This window comes from Taudactylus pleione, unplaced genomic scaffold (assembly GCF_031769625.1).
Source record: "Taudactylus pleione unplaced genomic scaffold, aTauple2 ptg000997l, whole genome shotgun sequence".
Lineage (NCBI taxonomy): Eukaryota > Metazoa > Chordata > Amphibia > Anura > Myobatrachidae > Taudactylus > Taudactylus pleione.
Genome location: NW_028285398.1, coordinates 953,017 through 972,790, shown reverse-complemented (window position 1 = coordinate 972,790; position 19,774 = coordinate 953,017). Strand labels below are relative to the sequence as shown.

General features: G+C 49.7%; 1 protein-coding gene across 1 annotated transcript in view; it reads right to left on the bottom strand.

Moving 5' to 3' along the window:
• Window positions 1-9,383: 9,383 nt before the first annotated feature.
• Window positions 9,384-19,774, bottom strand: part of SELENBP1 (selenium binding protein 1) — a 44,087-nt gene continuing 33,696 nt past the window's right edge. Inside the window, exons 10-12 of the mRNA XM_088461005.1 lie at window positions 19,673-19,765; window positions 15,389-15,507; window positions 9,384-10,080 (exon numbers count right to left, since the gene is read on the bottom strand). Coding sequence (XP_088317131.1) covers window positions 9,918-10,080; window positions 15,389-15,507; window positions 19,673-19,765 — 375 coding nt within the window. The 3' untranslated portion in view covers window positions 9,384-9,917. The remainder of the gene's footprint in view (window positions 10,081-15,388; window positions 15,508-19,672; window positions 19,766-19,774) is intronic.

The following is a 19,774-nucleotide window of genomic DNA, read 5'->3' as shown; positions in this document are numbered from 1 at the left end:
AGGTCAGAGCCTGTGTAAGTGTGTGTGAGGCTGTGATGGTACTCCATGTTACTGATGGTATCTCAGTCTTGTGTAATCACTGCGTGTGATAAGGTTAGTAATTCCTGAGTAAGGTCAGAGCCTGTGTAAGTGCGTGTGAGGCTGTGATGGTACTCCATGTTACTGATGGTATCTCAGTCTTGTGTAATCACTGTGTGTGATGAGGTTAGTAATTCCTGAGTAAGGTCAGAGCCTGTGTAAGTGTGTGTGAGGATGTGATGGTACTCCATGTTACTGATGGTATCTCAGTCTTGTGTAATCACTGCGTGTGATGAGGTTAGTAATTCCTGAGTAAGGTCAGAGCCTGTGTAAGTGTGTGTGAGGCTGTGATGGTACTCCATGTTACTGATGGTATCTCAGTCTTGTGTAATCACTGTGTGTGATGAGGTTAGTAATTCCTGAGTAAGGTCAGAGCCTGTGTAAGTGTGTGTGAGGATGTGATGGTACTCCATGTTACTGATGGTATCTCAGTCTTGTGTAATCACTGCGTGTGATGAGGTTAGTAATTCCTGAGTAAGGTCAGAGCCTGTGTAAGTGTGTGAGGCTGTGATGGTACTCCATGTTACTGATGGTCTCTCAGTCTTGTGTAATCACTGTGTGTGATGAGGTTAGTAATTCCTGAGTAAGGTCAGAGCCTGTGTAAGTGTGTGTGACACTGTGATGGTACTCCATGTTACTGATGGTGTCTCAGGCTTGAGTAATCACTGTGTGTGATGAGGTTAGTAATTCCTGAGTAAGGTCAGAGCCTGTGTAAGTGTGTGTGAGGATGTGATGGTACTCCATGTTACTGATGGTATCTCAGTCTTGTGTAATCACTGTGTGTGATGAGGTTAGTAATTCCTGAGTAAGGTCAGAGCCTGTGTAAGTGTGTGTGAGGATGTGATGGTACTCCATGTTACTGATGGTATCTCAGTCTTGTGTAATCACTGCGTGTGATGAGGTTAGTAATTCCTGAGTAAGGTCAGAGCCTGTGTAAGTGTGTGAGGCTGTGATGGTACTCCATGTTACTGATGGTCTCTCAGTCTTGTGTAATCACTGTGTGTGATGAGGTTAGTAATTCCTGAGTAAGGTCAGAGCCTGTGTAAGTGTGTGTGACACTGTGATGGTACTCCATGTTACTGATGGTGTCTCAGGCTTGAGTAATCACTGTGTGTGATGAGGTTAGTAATTCCTGAGTAAGGTCAGAGCCTGTGTAAGTGTGTGTGAGGATGTGATGGTACTCCATGTTACTGATGGTTTCTCAGTCTTGTGTAATCACTGTGTGTGATGAGGTTAGTAATTCCTGAGTAAGGTCAGAGCCTGTGTAAGTGTGTGTGAGGCTGTGATGGTACTCCATGTTACTGATGGTTTCTCAGTCTTGTGTAATCACTGTGTGTGATGAGGTCAGTAATTCCTGAGAAAGGTCAGAGCCTGTGTAAGTGTGTGTGAGGATGCGATGGTACTCCATGTTACTGATGGTATCTCAGTCTTGTGTAATCACTGCGTGTGATGAGGTTAGTAATTACTGAGTAAGGTCAGAGTCTGTGTAAGTGTGTGTGAGGCTGCGATGGTACTCCATGTTACTGATGGTATCTCAGTCTTGTGTAATCACTGCGTGTGATGAGGTTAGTAATTCCTGAGTAAGGTCAGAGCCTGTGTAAGTGTGTGTGAGGATGCGATGGTACTCCATGTTACTGATGGTATCTCAGTCTTGTGTAATCACTGCGTGTGATGAGGTTAGTAATTCCTGAGTAAGGTCAGAGCCTGTGTAAGTGTGTGTGAGGATGTGATGGTACTCCATGTTACTGATGGTATCTCAGTCTTGTGTAATCACTGTGTGTGATGAGGTTAGTAATTCCTGAGTAAGGTCAGAGCCTGTGTAAGTGTGTGTGAGGATGTGATGGTACTCCATGTTACTGATGGTGTCTCAGTCTTGTGTAATCACTGTGTGTGATGAGGTCAGTAATTCCTGAGAAAGGTCAGAGCCTGTGTAAGTGTGTGTGAGGATGCGATGGTACTCCATGTTACTGATGGTATCTCAGTCTTGTGTAATCACTGCGTGTGATGAGGTTAGTAATTCCTGAGTAAGGTCAGAGCCTGTGTAAGTGTGTGTGAGGATGTGATGGTACTCCATGTTACTGATGGTATCTCAGTCTTGTGTAATCACTGTGTGTGATGAGGTTAGTAATTCCTGAGTAAGGTCAGAGCCTGTGTAAGTGTGTGTGAGGATGTGATGGTACTCCATGTTACTGATGGTGTCTCAGTCTTGTGTAATCACTGTGTGTGATGTGGTTAGTAATTCCTGAGAAAGGTCAGAGCCTGTGTAAGTGTGTGTGAGGATGTGATGGTACTCCATGTTACTGATGGTATCTCAGTCTTGTGTAATCACTGCGTGTGATGAGGTTAGTAATTCCTGAGTAAGGTCAGAGCCTGTGTAAGTGTGTGTGAGGATGTGATGGTACTCCATGTTACTGATGGTGTCTCAGTCTTGTGTAATCACTGCGTGTGATGAGGTTAGTAATTCCTGAGTAAGGTCAGAGCCTGTGTAAGTGTGTGTGAGGCTGTGATGGTACTCCATGTTACTGATGGTATCTCAGTCTTGTGTAATCACTGCGTGTGATGAGGTTAGTAATTCCTGAGTAAGGTCAGAGCCTGTGTAAGTGTGTGTGAGGATGTGATGGTACTCCATGTTACTGATGGTGTCTCAGTCTTGTGTAGTCACTGTGTGTGATGAGGTTAGTAATTCCTGAGTAAGGTCAGAGCCTGTGTAAGTGTGTGTGAGGCTGTGATGGTACTCCATGTTACTGATGGTATCTCAGTCTTGTGTAATCACTGTGTGTGATGAGGTTAGTAATTCCTGAGTATGGTCAGAGCCTGTGTAAGTGTGTGTGAGGATGTGATGGTACTCCATGTTACTGATGGTCTCTCAGTCTTGTGTAATCACTGCGTATGATGAGGTTAGTAATTCCTGAGTAAGGTCAGAGCCTGTGTAAGTGTGTGTGAGGATGTGATGGTACTCCATGTTACTGATGGTATCTCAGTCTTGTGTAATCACTGTGTGTGATGAGGTTAGTAATTCCTGAGTAAGGTCAGAGCCTGTGTAAGTGTGTGTGAGGATGTGATGGTACTCCATGTTACTGATGGTATCTCAGTCTTGTGTAATCACTGTGTGTGATGAGGTTAGTAATTCCTGAGTAAGGTCAGAGCCTGTGTAAGTGTGTGTGAGGATGTGATGGTACTCCATGTTACTGATGGTATCTCAGTCTTGTGTAATCACTGTGTGTGATGAGGTTAGTAATTCCTGAGTAAGGTCAGAGCCTGTGTAAGTGTGTGTGAGGCTGTGATGGTACTCCATGTTACTGATGGTATCTCAGTCTTGTGTAATCACTGTGTGTGATGAGGTTAGTAATTCCTGAGTATGGTCAGAGCCTGTGTAAGTGTGTGTGAGGATGTGATGGTACTCCATGTTACTGATGGTCTCTCAGTCTTGTGTAATCACTGCGTATGATGAGGTTAGTAATTCCTGAGAAAGGTCAGAGCCTGTGTAAGTGTGTGTGAGGATGTGATGGTACTCCATGTTACTGATGGTGTCTCAGTCTTGTGTAATCACTGTGTGTGATGAGGTCAGTAATTCCTGAGAAAGGTCAGAGCCTGTGTAAGTGTGTGTGAGGATGCGATGGTACTCCATGTTACTGATGGTATCTCAGTCTTGTGTAATCACTGCGTGTGATGAGGTTAGTAATTCCTGAGTAAGGTCAGAGCCTGTGTAAGTGTGTGTGAGGATGCGATGGTACTCCATGTTACTGATGGTATCTCAGTCTTGTGTAATCACTGTGTGTGATGAGGTTAGTAATTCCTGAGTAAGGTCAGAGCCTGTGTAAGTGTGTGTGAGGATGCAATGGTACTCCATGTTACTGATGGTATCTCAGTCTTGTGTAATCACTGCGTGTGATGAGGTTAGTAATTCCTGAGTAAGGTCAGAGCCTGTGTAAGTGTGTGTGAGGATGTGATGGTACTCCATGTTACTGATGGTATCTCAGTCTTGTGTAATCACTGTGTGTGATGAGGTTAGTAATTCCTGAGTAAGGTCAGAGCCTGTGTAAGTGTGTGTGAGGATGTGATGGTACTCCATGTTACTGATGGTATCTCAGTCTTGTGTAATCACTGTGTGTGATGAGGTTAGTAATTCCTGAGTAAGGTCAGAGCCTGTGTAAGTGTGTGTGAGGCTGTGATGGTACTCCATGTTACTGATGGTATCTCAGTCTTGTGTAATCACTGCGTGTGATGAGGTTAGTAATTCCTGAGTAAGGTCAGAGCCTGTGTAAGTGTGTGTGAGGATGTGATGGTACTCCATGTTACTGATGGTGTCTCAGTCTTGTGTAGTCACTGTGTGTGATGAGGTTAGTAATTCCTGAGTAAGGTCAGAGCCTGTGTAAGTGTGTGTGAGGCTGTGATGGTACTCCATGTTACTGATGGTATCTCAGTCTTGTGTAATCACTGTGTGTGATGAGGTTAGTAATTCCTGAGTATGGTCAGAGCCTGTGTAAGTGTGTGTGAGGATGTGATGGTACTCCATGTTACTGATGGTCTCTCAGTCTTGTGTAATCACTGCGTATGATGAGGTTAGTAATTCCTGAGTAAGGTCAGAGCCTGTGTAAGTGTGTGTGAGGATGCGATGGTACTCCATGTTACTGATGGTATCTCAGTCTTGTGTAATCACTGCGTGTGATGAGGTTAGTAATTCCTGAGTAAGGTCAGAGCCTGTGTAAGTGTGTGTGAGGATGTGATGGTACTCCATGTTACTGATGGTATCTCAGTCTTGTGTAATCACTGTGTGTGATGAGGTTAGTAATTCCTGAGTAAGGTCAGAGCCTGTGTAAGTGTGTGTGAGGATGCGATGGTACTCCATGTTACTGATGGTATCTCAGTCTTGTGTAATCACTGCGTGTGATGAGGTTAGTAATTCCTGAGTAAGGTCAGAGCCTGTGTAAGTGTGTGTGAGGATGTGATGGTACTCCATGTTACTGATGGTATCTCAGTCTTGTGTAATCACTGTGTGTGATGAGGTTAGTAATTCCTGAGTAAGGTCAGAGCCTGTGTAAGTGTGTGTGAGGATGTGATGGTACTCCATGTTACTGATGGTATCTCAGTCTTGTGTAATCACTGTGTGTGATGAGGTTAGTAATTCCTGAGTAAGGTCAGAGCCTGTGTAAGTGTGTGTGAGGCTGTGATGGTACTCCATGTTACTGATGGTATCTCAGTATTGTGTAATCACTGCGTGTGATGAGGTTAGTAATTCCTGAGTAAGGTCAGAGCCTGTGTAAGTGTGTGTGAGGATGTGATGGTACTCCATGTTACTGATGGTGTCTCAGTCTTGTGTAGTCACTGTGTGTGATGAGGTTAGTAATTCCTGAGTAAGGTCAGAGCCTGTGTAAGTGTGTGTGAGGCTGTGATGGTACTCCATGTTACTGATGGTATCTCAGTCTTGTGTAATCACTGTGTGTGATGAGGTTAGTAATTCCTGAGTATGGTCAGAGCCTGTGTAAGTGTGTGTGAGGATGTGATGGTACTCCATGTTACTGATGGTCTCTCAGTCTTGTGTAATCACTGCGTATGATGAGGTTAGTAATTCCTGAGTAAGGTCAGAGCCTGTGTAAGTGTGTGTGAGGATGTGATGGTACTCCATGTTACTGATGGTATCTCAGTCTTGTGTAATCACTGTGTGTGATGAGGTTAGTAATTCCTGAGTAAGGTCAGAGCCTGTGTAAGTGTGTGTGAGGATGTGATGGTACTCCATGTTACTGATGGTATCTCAGTCTTGTGTAATCACTGTGTGTGATGAGGTTAGTAATTCCTGAGTAAGGTCAGAGCCTGTGTAAGTGTGTGTGAGGATGTGATGGTACTCCATGTTACTGATGGTATCTCAGTCTTGTGTAATCACTGTGTGTGATGAGGTTAGTAATTCCTGAGTAAGGTCAGAGCCTGTGTAAGTGTGTGTGAGGCTGTGATGGTACTCCATGTTACTGATGGTATCTCAGTCTTGTGTAATCACTGCGTGTGATGAGGTTAGTAATTCCTGAGTAAGGTCAGAGCCTGTGTAAGTGTGTGTGAGGATGTGATGGTACTCCATGTTACTGATGGTGTCTCAGTCTTGTGTAGTCACTGTGTGTGATGAGGTTAGTAATTCCTGAGTAAGGTCAGAGCCTGTGTAAGTGTGTGTGAGGCTGTGATGGTACTCCATGTTACTGATGGTATCTCAGTCTTGTGTAATCACTGTGTGTGATGAGGTTAGTAATTCCTGAGTATGGTCAGAGCCTGTGTAAGTGTGTGTGAGGATGTGATGGTACTCCATGTTACTGATGGTCTCTCAGTCTTGTGTAATCACTGCGTATGATGAGGTTAGTAATTCCTGAGTAAGGTCAGAGCCTGTGTAAGTGTGTGTGAGGATGTGATGGTACTCCATGTTACTGATGGTTTCTCAGTCTTGTGTAGTCACTGTGTGATGAGGTTAGTAATTCCTGAGTAAGGTCAGAGCCTGTGTAAGTGTGTGTGAGGCTGTGATGGTACTCCATGTTACTGATGGTGTCTCAGTCTTGTGTAATCACTGTGTGTGATGAGGTTAGTAATTCCTCAGTAATTCAGAGCCTGTGTAAGTGTGTGTGAGGATGTGATGGTACTCCATGTTACTGATGGTAGCTCAGTCTTCTGTAATCACTGTGTGTGATGAGGTTAGTAATTCCTGAGTATGGTCAGAGCCTGTGTAAGTGTGTGTGAGGCTGTGATGGTACTCCATGTTACTGATGGTCTCTCAGTCTTGTGTAATCACTGCGTGTGATTAGGTTAGTAATTCCTGAGTAAGGTCAGAGCCTGTGTAAGTGTGTGTGAGGATGTGATGGTACTCCATGTTACTGATGGTATCTCAGTATTGTGTAATCACTGCGTGTGATGAGGTTAGTAATTCCTGAGTAAGGTCAGAGCCTGTGTAAGTGTGTGTGAGGATGTGATGGTACTCCATGTTACTGATGGTATCTCAGTCTTGTGTAATCACTGTGTGTGATGAGGTTAGTAATTCCTGAGTAAGGTCAGAGCCTGTGTAAGTGTGTGTGAGGCTGTGATGGTACTTCATGTTACTGATGGTCTCTCAGTCTTGTGTAATCACTGCGTGTGATTAGGTTAGTAATTCCTGAGTAAGGTCAGAGCCTGTGTAAGTGTGTGTGAGGATGTGATGGTACTCCATGTTACTGATGGTATCTCAGTATTGTGTAATCACTGCGTGTGATGAGGTTAGTAATTCCTGAGTAAGGTCAGAGCCTGTGTAAGTGTGTGTGAGGATGTGATGGTACTCCATGTTACTGATGGTATCTCAGTATTGTGTAATCACTGCGTGTGATGAGGTTAGTAATTCCTGAGTAAGGTCAGAGCCTGTGTAAGTGTGTGTGAGGATGTGATGGTACTCCATGTTACTGATGGTATCTCAGTCTTGTGTAATCACTGTGTGTGATGAGGTTAGTAATTCCTGAGTAAGGTCAGAGCCTGTGTAAGTGTGTGTGAGGCTGTGATGGTACTCCATGTTACTGATGGTATCTCAGTCTTGCTAAGTATTACGGATGTGTGTAAGGTAAGGGGGGGCGTCCTTATGTTAGGTTGCGACAGCATTGTGATTGCAATCATTAGAATATTTTTGCAGTGAGACTGTGAGATTATGGAGCTGCGACCGAAACTGAATCGGGCGCTGTAATAAAACACAGCCTGTAACGTAAGTTAGAAACTGATTGGATACTACTTTATCGTGCACAATTCTACCTCTCGCAAAGCTTTCATAGATCCCCCCAATGACTGCATTACTGGGGCAATGTAACAAGCTCCAACAAGCTGAGCTCAGAGAATCTCGTTTCCGTCAGCTAACAGGATCTAGAGATGGAGTGAGCCCGCTTACATCTATGGGGGAATACCGGACACAACAGGGTCTTATGATCCGTCCTTGGGTCATGCGCAGTCACATCTTGGGTCGTTCTCCCACATGAATTAGGTGAAGTGTTCTGAGGACGGAAGGTTACTGGTCGCCTGTAACCCAGTGATGTGCGCTATAACGACCCGGTCACCTGTAACCCAGCGATGTGCGCTATAACGACCCGGTCGCCTGTAACCCAGCGATGTGCGCTATAACGACCCGGTCACCTGTAACCCAGCGATGTGCGCTATAATGACCTGGTCACCTGTAACCCAGCGATGTGCGCTATAATGACCTGGTCACCTGTAACCCAGTGATGTGCGCTATAACGACCCGGTCACCTGTAACCCAGTGATGTGCGCTATAACGACCCGGTCGCCTGTAACCCAGTGATGTGCGCTATAATGACCCGGTCACCTGTAACCCAGCGATGTGCGCTATAATGACCTGGTCGCCTGTAACCCAGTGATGTGCGCTATAATGACCTGGTCGCCTGTAACCCAGTGATGTGCGCTATAATGACCTGGTCACCTGTAACCCAGCGATGTGCGCTATAATGACCTGGTCACCTGTAACCCAGTGATGTGCGCTATAACGACCCGGTCGCCTGTAACCCAGTGATGTGCGCTATAATGACCCGGTCACCTGTAACCCAGCGATGTGCGCTATAATGACCTGGTCGCCTGTAACCCAGTGATGTGCGCTATAATGACCTGGTCGCCTGTAACCCAGTGATGTGCGCTATAATGACCTGGTCACCTGTAGCCCAGTGATGTGCGCTATAATGACCTGGTCACCTGTAACCCAGCGATGTGCGCTATAATGACCTGGTCACCTGTAACCCAGTGATGTGCGCTATAATGACCTGGTCACCTGTAACCCAGTGATGTGCGCTATAATGACCTGGTCACCTGTAACCCAGTGATGTGCGATATAACGACCTGGTCACCTGTAACCCAGCGATGTGCGCTATAATGACCTGGTCACCTGTAACCCAGCGATGTGCGCTATAATGACCTGGTCACCTGTAACCCAGTGATGTGCGCTATAATGACCTGGTCACCCAGTGGCAGTAACCATTCTGTGTAATGCTTTATATTCCCATATAAATCCTCACTTAGCCCAACTGCTAGCAGAGGTCACGGAGTAATCGTCCATTATATTATTACAGCGTCGGGTGCGCTCGCTGCCGGCCGTTATACTATTACAGCGTTATATATATTCATATACTGTACTATAAATGATATATTCATATACACAAACACATAACTTATTAAGATTAGGTAACATAAAGAAAGGGCCCTGGGCGTTAACCCACAGTCTGCCAGAGGAAACTGGTTACACCATGCTGCAGGTGTATAGAGCAGAGCAGGTTTTATTGCAGCATTTGTGGCAATGAAGAGGTGGCTCTGGGTTGGGTGGAAGAAAATAAACATTTAATGGTGATATAAAAGGCAGAGAGCACAAGATAACAAGTCAGTTATTACGGCTAAGGAACCCTTGTGCCTGTGGGGTTTGCATTGCAGGAATGATTACAATTCTGTGAAGGGTTAATTACAATAAACATTTCTTACTCTATTTGCAGCAGCCTCAGCTGTATTATGTAACTGCAGGTGTAATAATATCCTCAGAGCTGCCCCGAGTGCAATGCCATGTCATCTCTTACCACATCCAATGTGTAACACTGTACATGTATGAGTGTCCCACAGCAGGGAGTCAGCCGACGGGTGAGCGAGAGTCGGCAATCAGTGGGCAGGTGGCTGACAGTTGGAAGTCAGTGGGCATAAGTCAGAGTTATTACACAGTGTATACAGTACAGAAAGATAGTGTATGCATGGCAGATTTCAGCCTTTCCCTGTTGGGCTGACCTGCTGCAGATAAGTAAGTAGTACATGGGGCTGTGGTGGGGATTGGCACGGAAGCACATGGTGAGATTGTATCTTGCAGTTTAGATCCATATGTCAGAGGTACAGTCTCCCCCAGGATAACGACACTCGTGGGCTAGGACCGGGCCATCTGGCTCCTTCCCGAAATCCACCAGGAAGTCTGAATTGAGCTTTAGACCTCCCTTGTCTGTATCCACATCAATCTGCATCATGACGGAACCTTCCCTGCGAGGGAGACATGACAGGTCAGAGAGGAGGTTTCTGCCAGCAGGAGATTGCAGCGGCTGATGGGAGTAGATGGGTAAGGCCGGGGTGTTCCTTCCCGCATACAGAGTAGGCGCAGCCATGAGCCTAGTACTGCGGAGCAGGGAAGATAACTGATGTGAGATTAGGTGGTGGAGAGACACAGAGGTGCATCCACACCCCACATATCACCATTTCTCCTTCCAGTCCTGAGTCTCACCCACTCTGTTCCCGCCAGTTACAGAGATGCGCATTCATAGGTGCCCAGTGTTATACATAGCCCCAATGCCCTCCGACTCCTGAATAAGGAGAGGGTAGGGGAGGAGCAGGGGGGCATAGAGGGAGGAAGGAGGGGCATAGCAGGGTGGTAGAGAGGGAGGACAGCAGAGGAGCAGGGGGGGAGAGAGTGAGGAGGGTAGCAGAGAGGGAGGAGGGCAGCAGAGGGCAGCAGTGGGCAGAGAGGAAGGAGGGCAGCAGAGGGCAGAGAGGGAGGAGGGTAGCAGAGAAGCAGGGGCAGAGAGGGAGGAGGGTAGCAGAGAGAGGAGGGTAGCAGAGAGGGAGGAGGGTAGCTGAGAAGCAGGGGGGGAGAGAGTGAGGAGGGTAGCAGAGGGCAGCAGTGGGCAGAGAGGAAGGAGGGCAGCAGAGGGCAGAAGGGGGCAGAGAGGGCAGCAGTGGGCAGAGAGGGAGGAGGGCAGAAGGGGGCAGAGAGGGAGGAGGGTAGCAGAGAAGCAGGGGTCAGAGAGGGAGGAGGGCAGCAGAGGGCAGAGAGGGAGGAGGGTAGCAGAGAAGCAGGGGGCAGAGAGGGAGGAGGGTAGCAGAAAGGGGGCAGAGAGGGAGGAGGGTAGCTGAGAAACAGGGGGCAGAGAGGGAGGAGGGAAGCAGAGGGAGGAGGGCAGAAGGGGGCAGAGAGGGAGGAGGGTAGCTGAGAAACAGGGGGCAGAGAGGGAGGAGGGAAGCAGAGGGAGGAGGGAAGAGAGGGAGGAGGGTAGCAGAGAAGCAGGGGCCAGAGAGGGAGGAGGGTAGCTGAGGGAGGAGGGTAGCAGAGAAGCAGGGGCCAGAGAGGGAGGAGGGTAGCTGAGGGAGGAGGGTAGCTGAGAAACAGGGGGCAGAGAGGGAGGAGGGTAGCAGAGGGAGGAGGGCAGAAGGGGGCAGAGAGGGAGGAGGGCAGCAGAGGGCAGAGAGCAGCAGAGAAGCAGGGGGCAGAGAGGGAGGAGGGTAGCAGAGAAGCAGGGGCAGAGAGGGAGGAGGGTAGCAGAGAGGGAGGAGGGTAGCAGAAAGGGAGGAGGGTAGCAGAAAGGGAGGAGGGTAGCAGGGGGCAGAGAGGGAGGAGGGTAGCAGGGGGGCAGAGAGGGAGGAGGGTAGCAGGGGGGCAGAGAGGGAGGAGGGTAGCAGGGGGGCAGAGAGGGAGGAGGGTAGCAGGGGGGCAGAGAGGGAGGAGGGTAGCAGGGGGGCAGAGAGGGAGGAGGGTAGCAGGGGGGCAGAGAGGGAGGAGGGTAGCAGGGGGGCAGAGAGGGAGGAGGGTAGCAGGGGGGCAGAGAGGGAGGAGGGTAGCAGGGGGGCAGAGAGGGAGGAGGGTAGCAGGGGGGCAGAGAGGGAGGAGGGTAGCAGGGGGGCAGAGAGGGAGGAGGGCAGCAGGGGGGCAGAGAGGGAGGAGGGCAGCAGGGGGCAGAGAGGGAGGAGGGCAGCAGGGGGCAGAGAGGGAGGAGGGCAGCAGGGGGCAGAGAGGGAGGAGGGCAGCAGGGGGCAGAGAGGGAGGAGGGCAGCAGGGGCAGAGAGGGAGGAGGGCAGCAGGGGGCAGAGAGGGAGGAGGGCAGCAGGGGGCAGAGAGGGAGGAGGGCAGCAGGGGGCAGAGAGGGAGGAGGGCAGCAGAGGGCAGAGAGGGAGGAGGGCAGCAGAGGGCAGAGAGGGAGGAGGGCAGCAGAGAGGGAGGAGGGGAGGAGGGCAGCAGAGAGGGAGGAGGGCAGCAGAGAGGGAAGGATTGTATGCATCATCGTGCGCGAACAAGACGCTGCGATTTCAGTGGCGACACAGACCCATCACATAGTAATTGACAGAAAGTGCCGTTTGAGGGTGGTGACGGGGGGGGGTGGTTGGGCGAACGCAGGTGTGCCAGTGCATTTCAAGTAAACAGGTGCATAAATTAGCCACTGCGATACCAAACACAGCCTCATAGCGTGCGCTTAAGTGAGCAATTCCTGTGTGAGGTCTGACCTGCCTTACCTGTGTGTATGGCTCCGATGTTACCTGCCTTACCTGTGTGTATGGCTCCGATGTTACCATATGCCTTACCTGTGCATATGGCTCCGATGTTACCAATTACTTTGCTATGTTGCCCTAGCATACGGATGTGAGTAAGGGGAAGTGGGCGTCCTTATGCCAGGCTGCGATCGCAGTGTGAATGCAGACATTTACATATCACCGCTGATATTAGCACCGGCGCTGCGGGCGTATAAGCAGAATAGCGCTCCCTTAGATGGGTGTACGAGTGGCAGAGAGGTGATGTAGAGTCGGGACAGGGAAAGCATAAGAACAAGACATCTCCTGCTAGGGGACAATGGTTACACCATGAAGGGAACGTGATTTCAGGACACGGAACAATGTAGAAATGAGGGTTCGGCTTTATTGCCGCGTTTGTGCCGATGAACAGATGGCTGTAGGGTTGGGTGGAAGATACATTAGACATCTAATGCAGATATAGAGAAGTGACACAATAGGGTCCTATGTAATAAGGAAGGCTGGTGCCCGGGGTGCTGGTGTCTGCAGAGCAGGAATGACGGGATCAGATGCTCTCTCAGAGGAACATATCTCTCACTCTCTGAGGAAATCTCCTGCAACAGCAGCTCAGTAACATCCGCCGCACATCTTGTGACATATTAATTACTGGTGGTCTGAGACAGGGAAACTCCCTGTTATGCAACAGCTGTGTACTCTGGTACCGTGGATGTACCAGTAACAGAAACTAACATAAGCCTAGCAGAGGGACAGGCTCAGCGTACGTGGGGCAGAGGGACAGGCTCAGCGTACGTGGGGCAGACTCAGTGTACGTGGGGCAGACTCAGTGTACGTGGGGCAGGCTGGAGGGTGCAGGGTGGAGGCTGCAGCGTACGTGGGGCAGGGTGGAGGCTGCAGCGTACGTGGGGCAGGGTGGAGGGTGCAGCGTACGTGGGGCAGGGTGGAGGGTGCAGCGTACGTGGGGCAGGGTGGAGGGTGCAGCGTACGTGGGGCAGGGTGGAGGGTGCAGCGTACGTGGGGCAGGGTGGAGGGTGCAGCGTACGTGGGGCAGAGTGGAGGGTGCAGCGTACGTGGGGCAGAGTGGAGGGTGCAGCGTACGTGGGGCAGGGTGCAGTTGGGACTGGAAGAGCAGTAGTACGACCTCACCAGATTCCTGCAGACCTATAAGCAAGCCATATTCTTATTATTACACAGTAAATACTGATTGCTTATTTGCACATTTACTTGTATGACACTGAATGTTTTCCTTTGTGAATATGTCACATACTAAGCGCACACAGGATAAAGGCTGCGTGTGTCCATGTCTGTGCAGGTAGTACTGGATACTCACTAACCCTTGTCTGTATATAATGAAGTGACTGTATATAATGAAGTGACTGTATCTAATGAAGTGTCTGTATCTAATGAAGTGTCTGTATCTAATGAAGTGTCTGTATCTAATGAAGTGACTGCATATAATGAAGTGACTGCATATAATGAAGTGACTGCATATAATGAAGTGTCTGCATATAATGAAGTGTCTGCATATAATGAAGTGACTGTATATAATGAAGTGTCTGCATATAATGAAGTGTCTGCATATAATGAAGTGTCTGCATATAATGAAGTGTCTGCATATAATGAAGTGACTGTATATAATGAAGTGACTGTATATAATGAAGTGTCTGTATATAATGAAGTGACTGCATATAATGAAGTGTCTGTATCTAATGAAGTGACTGCATATAATGAAGTGACTGTATATAATGAAGTGACTGCATATAATGAAGTGACTGCATATAATGAAGTGACTGTATATAATGAAGTGTCTGTATATAATGAAGTGTCTGCATATAATGAAGTGTCTGCATATAATGAAGTGTCTGTATATAATGAAGTGTCTGTATCTAATGAAGTGACTGTATATAATGAAGTGACATCACTGGTGACATAACGGTCCTTCCCAATGATGATGTGTAAGATGGTCAGGGATTGGCTGGTGTCCCTTATATATACCACCTCTGTGTTATGACATATTTATAAGGAAAACAAAATCAATATATTTGAGCAAGTTCGATGCAATTGATTTTATGGCTGATGTCATCTGTTTTCCTGGTGGGGTTTTTGTGCCTCTATGTAATTTGGGGAAGTAGGAAGACGTGGGAATGACAGGACGGGGTGTGTGTTCCTGTTTTGCGGGTGTAGTGAGTTAGTGATTATAGTTACAGCCACTCACCCCCACTCCAGAGACCAGCACAGAAGCCCTATCTGTTCTCCATCACTTACTGAGCGCTGTATTACCAATTGCGATTCCCTTCCAAGCTTCGGCTCGGTCAGTCCTAACACTGGTTACCTGTATTCTACTGAATCCAATATAATATACCTGTCACACACAAAACCATATACACCCCTGCACCAACATCTCCCATATCAGTCCCTCTGCTCGCCCATTGATCTGTGCCCGTCATCCACACGCATCACCTGCTCAGTGACACTGCCAGTTACAGGACTATAGTACCCGGGCTGTTCCCACTCTGTGGGCTTGCCCCCTCGCTGTTTTATTACTGCGTTTGTCCCCAGTGACAAGAGCTAGGGAATATGCAACACCTCCGGCACGGGCAGCGTATGTAAGTGTGTATACCTGCACCTTCCTGCTGGGCTCACACCCAGTCCTGCCTGCATCACTGACATCACTCTGTACGCAGGATGGACCGGACACGTAAACTACATCACAGCCAGCTTAGTAAGGTCTCGGTAAAGGGCGCCAGCTTGGCTTCCCCCCATTAGCCAGAAAGAAGCAGCTCTCCCTCAGTCACCCTATCCTCCCACAGGTTTTATAGCACACACACACACAAATAGCTGGGAGCGGCTACACAGACGGAAGCTGTATCTGCTACATAGGAGGGGCAGGAGGAGCGCCTTTACTGGATAAAGTACAAGTCACTGTCCCAACTGTATCACAGCCGGAGAGTTCCTTCACGCGCACGGGCCGCGCTGCACTACCTATACATTGCAGCAATAGGGTGTAACCCGTTTACAAATCAGCGATATCCATACAGAACACGACGGTGTCTCTTACTTGACCATGTCTGGGTAGAACTGTTTGTCCCACACGCTGAACAAGGACGTCGTCACGTAGAGTCTCTTTCCGTCCAGACTGAGCTGAATCATCTGAGGACCACCAGGAACCTTCTTCCCCTGTGAGACACACATTTAAATATACTGAATCACTATACTGGGGTCAACCATCTGTTATTATAAGACAACTCTAAACGGAGAGCAAAAAAAAAAAAAAAAAAAAAAAAAAAAAAAAAATGGAGAAGAGACTCACTCTCCTGGCCTCTACTGTCCACATGGTGTCAGGTGTATAGGGCCTGCAGCTGATCATGGCAGAGGGAGGAATCTCCTGGCCAGGCCTCGACTGTCCACATGGTGTCAGGTGTATAGGGCCTGCAGCTGATCATGGCAGAGGGAGGAATCTCCTGGCCAGGCCTCGACTGTCCACATGGTGTCAGGTGTATAGGGCCTGCAGCTGATCATGGCAGAGGGAGGAATCTCCTGGCCAGGCCTCGACTGTCCACATGGTGTCAGGTGTATAGGACCTGCAGCTGATCAGGGCAGAGGGAGGAATCTCCTGGCCAGGCCTCCATAGTGCACATGGTGTCAGGTGTATAGGACCTGCAGCTGATCAGGGCAGAGGGAGGAATCTCCTGGCCAGGCCTCGACTGTCCACATGGTGTTAGGTGTATAGGGCCTGCAGCTGATCATGGCAGAGGGAGGAATCTCCTGGCCAGGCCTCGACTGTCCACATGGTGTCAGGTGTATAGGACCTGCAGCTGATCAGGGCAGAGGGAGGAATCTCCTGGCCAGGCCTCCATAGTGCACATGGTATCAGGTGTATAGGGCCTGCAGCTGATCAGGGCAGAGGGAGGAATCTCCTGATCAGGCCTCCATAGTGCACATGGTGTCAGGTGTATAGGGCCTGCAGCTGATCAGGGCAGAGGGAGGAATCTCCTGGCCAGGCCTCCATAGTGCACATGGTGTCAGGTGTATAGGGCTTGCAGCTGATCAGGGCAGAGGGAGGAATCTCCTGATCAGGCCTCCATAGTGCACATGGTGTCAGGTGTATAGGGCCTGCAGCTGATCAGGGCAGAGGGAGCAATCTCCTGGCCAGGCCTCCATAGTGCACATGGTGTCAGGTGTATAGGGCCTGCAGCTGATCAGGGCAGAGGGAGGAATCTCCTGATCAGGCCTCCATAGTGCACATGGTGTCAGGTGTATAGGGCCTGCAGCTGATCATGGCAGAGGGAGGAATCTCCTGGCCAGGCCTCCATAGTGCACATGGTGTCAGGTGTATAGGGCCTGCAGCTGATCAGGGCAGAGGGAGGAATCTCCTGGCCAGGCCTCCATAGTGCACATGGTGTCAGGTGTATAGGGCGGAATCGAATCTCCTGGCCAGGCCTCCATAGTGCACATGGTGTCAGGTGTATAGGGCGAAATCTCCTGATCAGGCCTCCATAGTGCACATGGTGTCAGGTGTATAGGGCCTGCAGCTGATCAGGGCAGAGGGGGGACTCTCCTGACCAGGCCTCCATAGTGCACATGGTGTCAGGTGTATAGGGCCTGCAGCTGATCAGGGCAGAGGGGGGGACTCTCCTGACCAGGCCTCCATAGTGCACATGGTGTCAGGTGTATAGGGCCTGCAGCTGATCAGGGCAGAGGGAGCAATCTCCTGGCCAGGCCTCCATAGTGCACATGGTGTCAGGTGTATAGGGCCTGCAGCTGATCAGGGCAGAGGGAGGAATCTCCTGATCAGGCCTCCATAGTGCACATGGTGTCAGGTGTATAGGGCCTGCAGCTGATCATGGCAGAGGGGGCAATCTCCTGGCCAGGCCTCCATAGTGCACATGGTGTCAGGTGTATAGGGCCTGCAGCTGATCAGGGCAGAGGGAGGAATCTCCTGATCAGGCCTCCATAGTGCACATGGTGTCAGGTGTATACGGCCTGCAGCTGATCAGGGCAGAGGGAGGAATCTCCTGATCAGGCCTCCATAGTGCACATGGTGTCAGGTGTATAGGGCCTGCAGCTGATCATGGCAGAGGGGGCAATCTCCTGGCCAGGCCTCCATAGTGCACATGGTGTCAGGTGTATAGGGCCTGCAGCTGATCAGGGCAGAGGGAGGAATCTCCTGATCAGGCCTCCATAGTGCACATGGTGTCAGGTGTATAGGGCCTGCAGCTGATCATGGCAGAGGGAGGAATCTCCTGGCCAGGCCTCCATAGTGCACATGGTGTCAGGTGTATAGGGCCTGCAGCTGATCAGGGCAGAGGGAGGAATCTCCTGGCCAGGCCTCCATAGTGCACATGGTGTCAGGTGTATAGGGCGGAATCGAATCTCCTGGCCAGGCCTCCATAGTGCACATGGTGTCAGGTGTATAGGGCGAAATCTCCTGATCAGGCCTCCATAGTGCACATGGTGTCAGGTGTATAGGGCCTGCAGCTGATCAGGGCAGAGGGGGGACTCTCCTGACCAGGCCTCCATAGTGCACATGGTGTCAGGTGTATAGGGCCTGCAGCTGATCAGGGCAGAGGGGGGACTCTCCTGACCAGGCCTCCATAGTGCACATGGTGTCAGGTGTATAGGGCCTGCAGCTGATCAGGGCAGAGGGGGGACTCTCCTGACCAGGCCTCCATAGTGCACATGGTGTCAGGTGTATAGTGCCTGCAGCTAATCGGGGCAGAGTGAAAGGCTAGCAAACAGTTCAGTGGCTCCTACATGTAAATCACAGGCAAATCTAACCCTCATGGCGCATACACACGTAACGATTTTGTAACCAACGATTTTCTGTCAGATTTTCTATCAGATTGTCCCTTGAAAAAGTGAACGATTTTTTGAAGTATAATGAATGATTTTTTGAACGATGAACGAATAATGTTCCTTCCCTTAATGAAAATCGTCATGTTGGACAGTCTGAAATGGACGATAACTACAAACAGGAGTGCGCATTTGTGATTATCGTTCATCGTTATAACTCATAAACTGAGCGATTTTTTTGAACGATTTAACGATAACGACGTAGTTATCGACAAATCGTTCAAAAAACCATTGTTTGGTGTCACATCGCCCAGTAAGAACCATCCGCATCACTTGGCTGCAATTTGCTGCCTGCAGTTGAATTAGCAACAATTATCTTACAGGAGAGATATAGGGCTTCATTGAGAGGTGTACAACCGCACGGCCGCCTCGATGTTTGTCCAGTGCGCATGCGCACGAGGGAACCGGCTCCTTCGTGTGCATGCGTTAGACCCGCTACGACCGACAGCGCCGGTCGTAGCGGGTCTCTTTCCAAAGGGGGCGAGCAGTCGATGTTGATTGATAGCTCGTCCCGTTTGGAAGGCGGGCCGGGGGGGTGGCAGGCCAAACGGAGGCGTTCCCATGGGAACGCCTGCCGTTTGGGGGAGGCCCCACTGACATCACTAGTGATGTCAGTGGAGAGCTTTCGGCTCTGACAGAGCCAGCAGCTCTCCGGGGCTTACGACAAGTGAGACCCTACCCTAGGGTCTTGTCGTAAGCCCCGATGGTCGCGATGGTCTACGACCATCGCGGCCATCACCCGAGCGGTCGTTAGAGCTGTGGGTGTAAACCCACAGCCTAACGACCGAAACAGAGGCAGCCGGTCAGGATGCAAGTGGCCGCCCAGTTTCTGAGCGACCGCTTGCATCCTCCGACCGCCTCTGAATGAGGGCCTCAGTGTCACAATCTATCTTGAACCTCCTCAACAAGACAAACTTGCATTTATATTATCATGGGCCTTATACAGATGCGTCCTAGTACACTACTGCTACAGTAGCGCTCAAACAGCCCTTCTCGGCGCCACAGGGCCCATGCAATTCTGCGCGCGTCTTCGCTTCAAAATGCTTCTTAGTCGCAGACAAAACACTTCAGGAGACTGCTCGGATTAATTTGATATGCGTCAGTTTTACATCTGTGTGCGACCGAGTCCCAATCTGTATACGCAGCGCTACAATGCAGCGGTCACGGCTTTTTTTCACGCCAAGTTCCGCCGTGCTTTGTGAACAGACTCAGGTGCACACAGACATACAAATGCCGCATATCAGATTAATGCGGATTGTGGCATCTGTTTGTGACCAAAAATGGTCGGCGCAAACCTCGTCGCACGGGACCTGGCGGCTCACTCACACCAGGCTTCTGGCGCTGCATGGTGTATAGAGGCTAGCTGTATGAGGACATTTGTAGACATGAGGCGGTGGGAATAATGCAGGTGCTGGAGCACACGGCTCTGAGTAAGGTTTTTTTTACTGATCACATGTAACTGATGGAGCATTTCCATGGAGTTCCTCACCTTTATGACCACTGGCTCTGGAGGGCTTTCCAGCTCACTGTCTTCCAGCACAGAGACCGGGCCTCCTTTCACAATGCTGCCTCCCAGGAATACCTGCAAGAT